This window comes from Solanum verrucosum, unplaced genomic scaffold, assembly GCF_900185275.1.
Source record: "Solanum verrucosum unplaced genomic scaffold, falcon-dt-bn FXZP01000208.1, whole genome shotgun sequence".
Lineage (NCBI taxonomy): Eukaryota > Viridiplantae > Streptophyta > Magnoliopsida > Solanales > Solanaceae > Solanum > Solanum verrucosum.
In genome coordinates this window covers 1,278,722-1,280,123 of record NW_026020329.1, presented here as the reverse complement: position 1 = coordinate 1,280,123, position 1,402 = coordinate 1,278,722, and the positions used below count along the sequence as shown (strand labels likewise).

The window sequence follows — 1,402 nt, the reverse complement described above, 5'->3', positions numbered from 1 at the left end:
ACGGGCATTGTATGTCAGTCACTACTTGAGGGGGTAAGCAAACCATTGATCCACCTATGCCATCTGGGGTGGAAATTGAGAATAGTAAAGATGATGATGTGGTCGAGGTAAGTGAGGAGTTCGAGAATGCGACAGAGAAAAAAGCGGAGGTAACTCAAAAGTTGTCCCCATACCTAGACCTCCACCTCCCTTCCCACTGAGGTTAGTGAAGAAGACTGAAGAAGGCAAATACCGCAGGTTTATTAGCATGTTGAAACAACTTTCAATCAATGTTTCGTTGATAGAGGCTTAGGAGCAAATGCCTGGGTATGCAAAATTTATGAAGAATATGGTGACGAAGAAAAGGATCGTGAGCTTCGAGGATGATAATAGATTGCAACATTATAGCGTTATTGCTACTAGGTCCCTTGTGCAGAAGAAGGAGGATCATGGTGCCTTTACTATTCCATGTACCATCGGGTTGTTGCATTTTGCTACGACATTGTGTGATCTTGGGGGTAGCATTAATCTGATGCCATTGTCGATTTACAAAAAGCTAGGTCTGGGAGATCCAAAGCTGACTGCGATATGGTTGCTCATAGCCGACAGAACTATGAAGAGGCCCATTGGTGTGCTCCATGATGTACTAGTAAAAGTGGAGTCGTTCATCTTTCTAACAAATTTTGTGATTCTTAATTGTGAGGTCGATTTTGAGGTTCCTATCATTTTTGGGAGACCATTCTTTTCCACTGGGCGCGCCTTGATTGATATGGAAAAGGGGAAGATGAAGTTCATACTGAACAATGAAGAGGCAACTTTCAATATCTGTAGGTCTATGAAGCAGAGTAGTAGCTCCAATCAGTATCTGCGATAACATATAGAGTTGAGAGTGGGTCTAAAGTGCAGATTGAAAAGAGATTGGGTGTTGAGGCACTAGCATCGGTTATGATGAACTTTGAGAGTGATGGTATTGAAGAGTATGATGAGTTGTTCGTCGCACTTGATAGGTGCGAATATAGTTCGAAACTTAAGAAGCTGGAGTTAGACATGAAAAATCGTGAGTTCCCACCCGCAAGACCATCTGTTGAGGAGGCACCGAAATTAGAGCTTAAGGCTCTACCATCACATTTGAGGTACGTATTCTTGGGAAAAGATGAGACGTTACCGGTCATCATTGCGGTAGATTTGAATGGGTGACAAGTAGAGTGTCTGATTTCTATGTTAAAGATGTTCAAGCGAGCTATTGGGTGGACTATTGCGGACATTATTGGGATTCCTCCTGGTATCTGTTCTTATAAAATCCAACTCATGCTAGACCACAAGCCTAGTATTGAGTACCAGAGAAGATTAGCTGAAATTAATGATGCTTTTCTAGATGAACATGTATTGGCTACTTCTCATGATCTGATTCCTTGGTTCGCAG

General features: G+C 42.2%; 1 protein-coding gene across 1 annotated transcript; it reads left to right on the top strand.

The window, feature by feature from the left end:
• Positions 1–298: 298 nt before the first annotated feature.
• Positions 299–1,176, top strand: LOC125836038 (uncharacterized). Its single transcript, XM_049515130.1, has 2 exons — positions 299–790; positions 886–1,176. Exons 1-2 carry the CDS (start codon positions 299–301, stop codon positions 1,174–1,176), a joined length of 783 nt encoding a protein of 260 aa, XP_049371087.1.
• Positions 1,177–1,402: the final 226 nt, after the last annotated feature.

Bases quoted from the DNA above. Each gene is read 5' to 3' on its own strand.
- LOC125836038 (XM_049515130.1), top strand. From the start codon at position 299: ATGCCTGGGTATGCAAAATTTATGAAGAATATGGTGACGAAGAAAAGG. The intron at 791-885 runs GCAACTTTCAAT...TCTAAAGTGCAG, and splicing joins TCATACTGAACAATGAAGAG to ATTGAAAAGAGATTGGGTGT.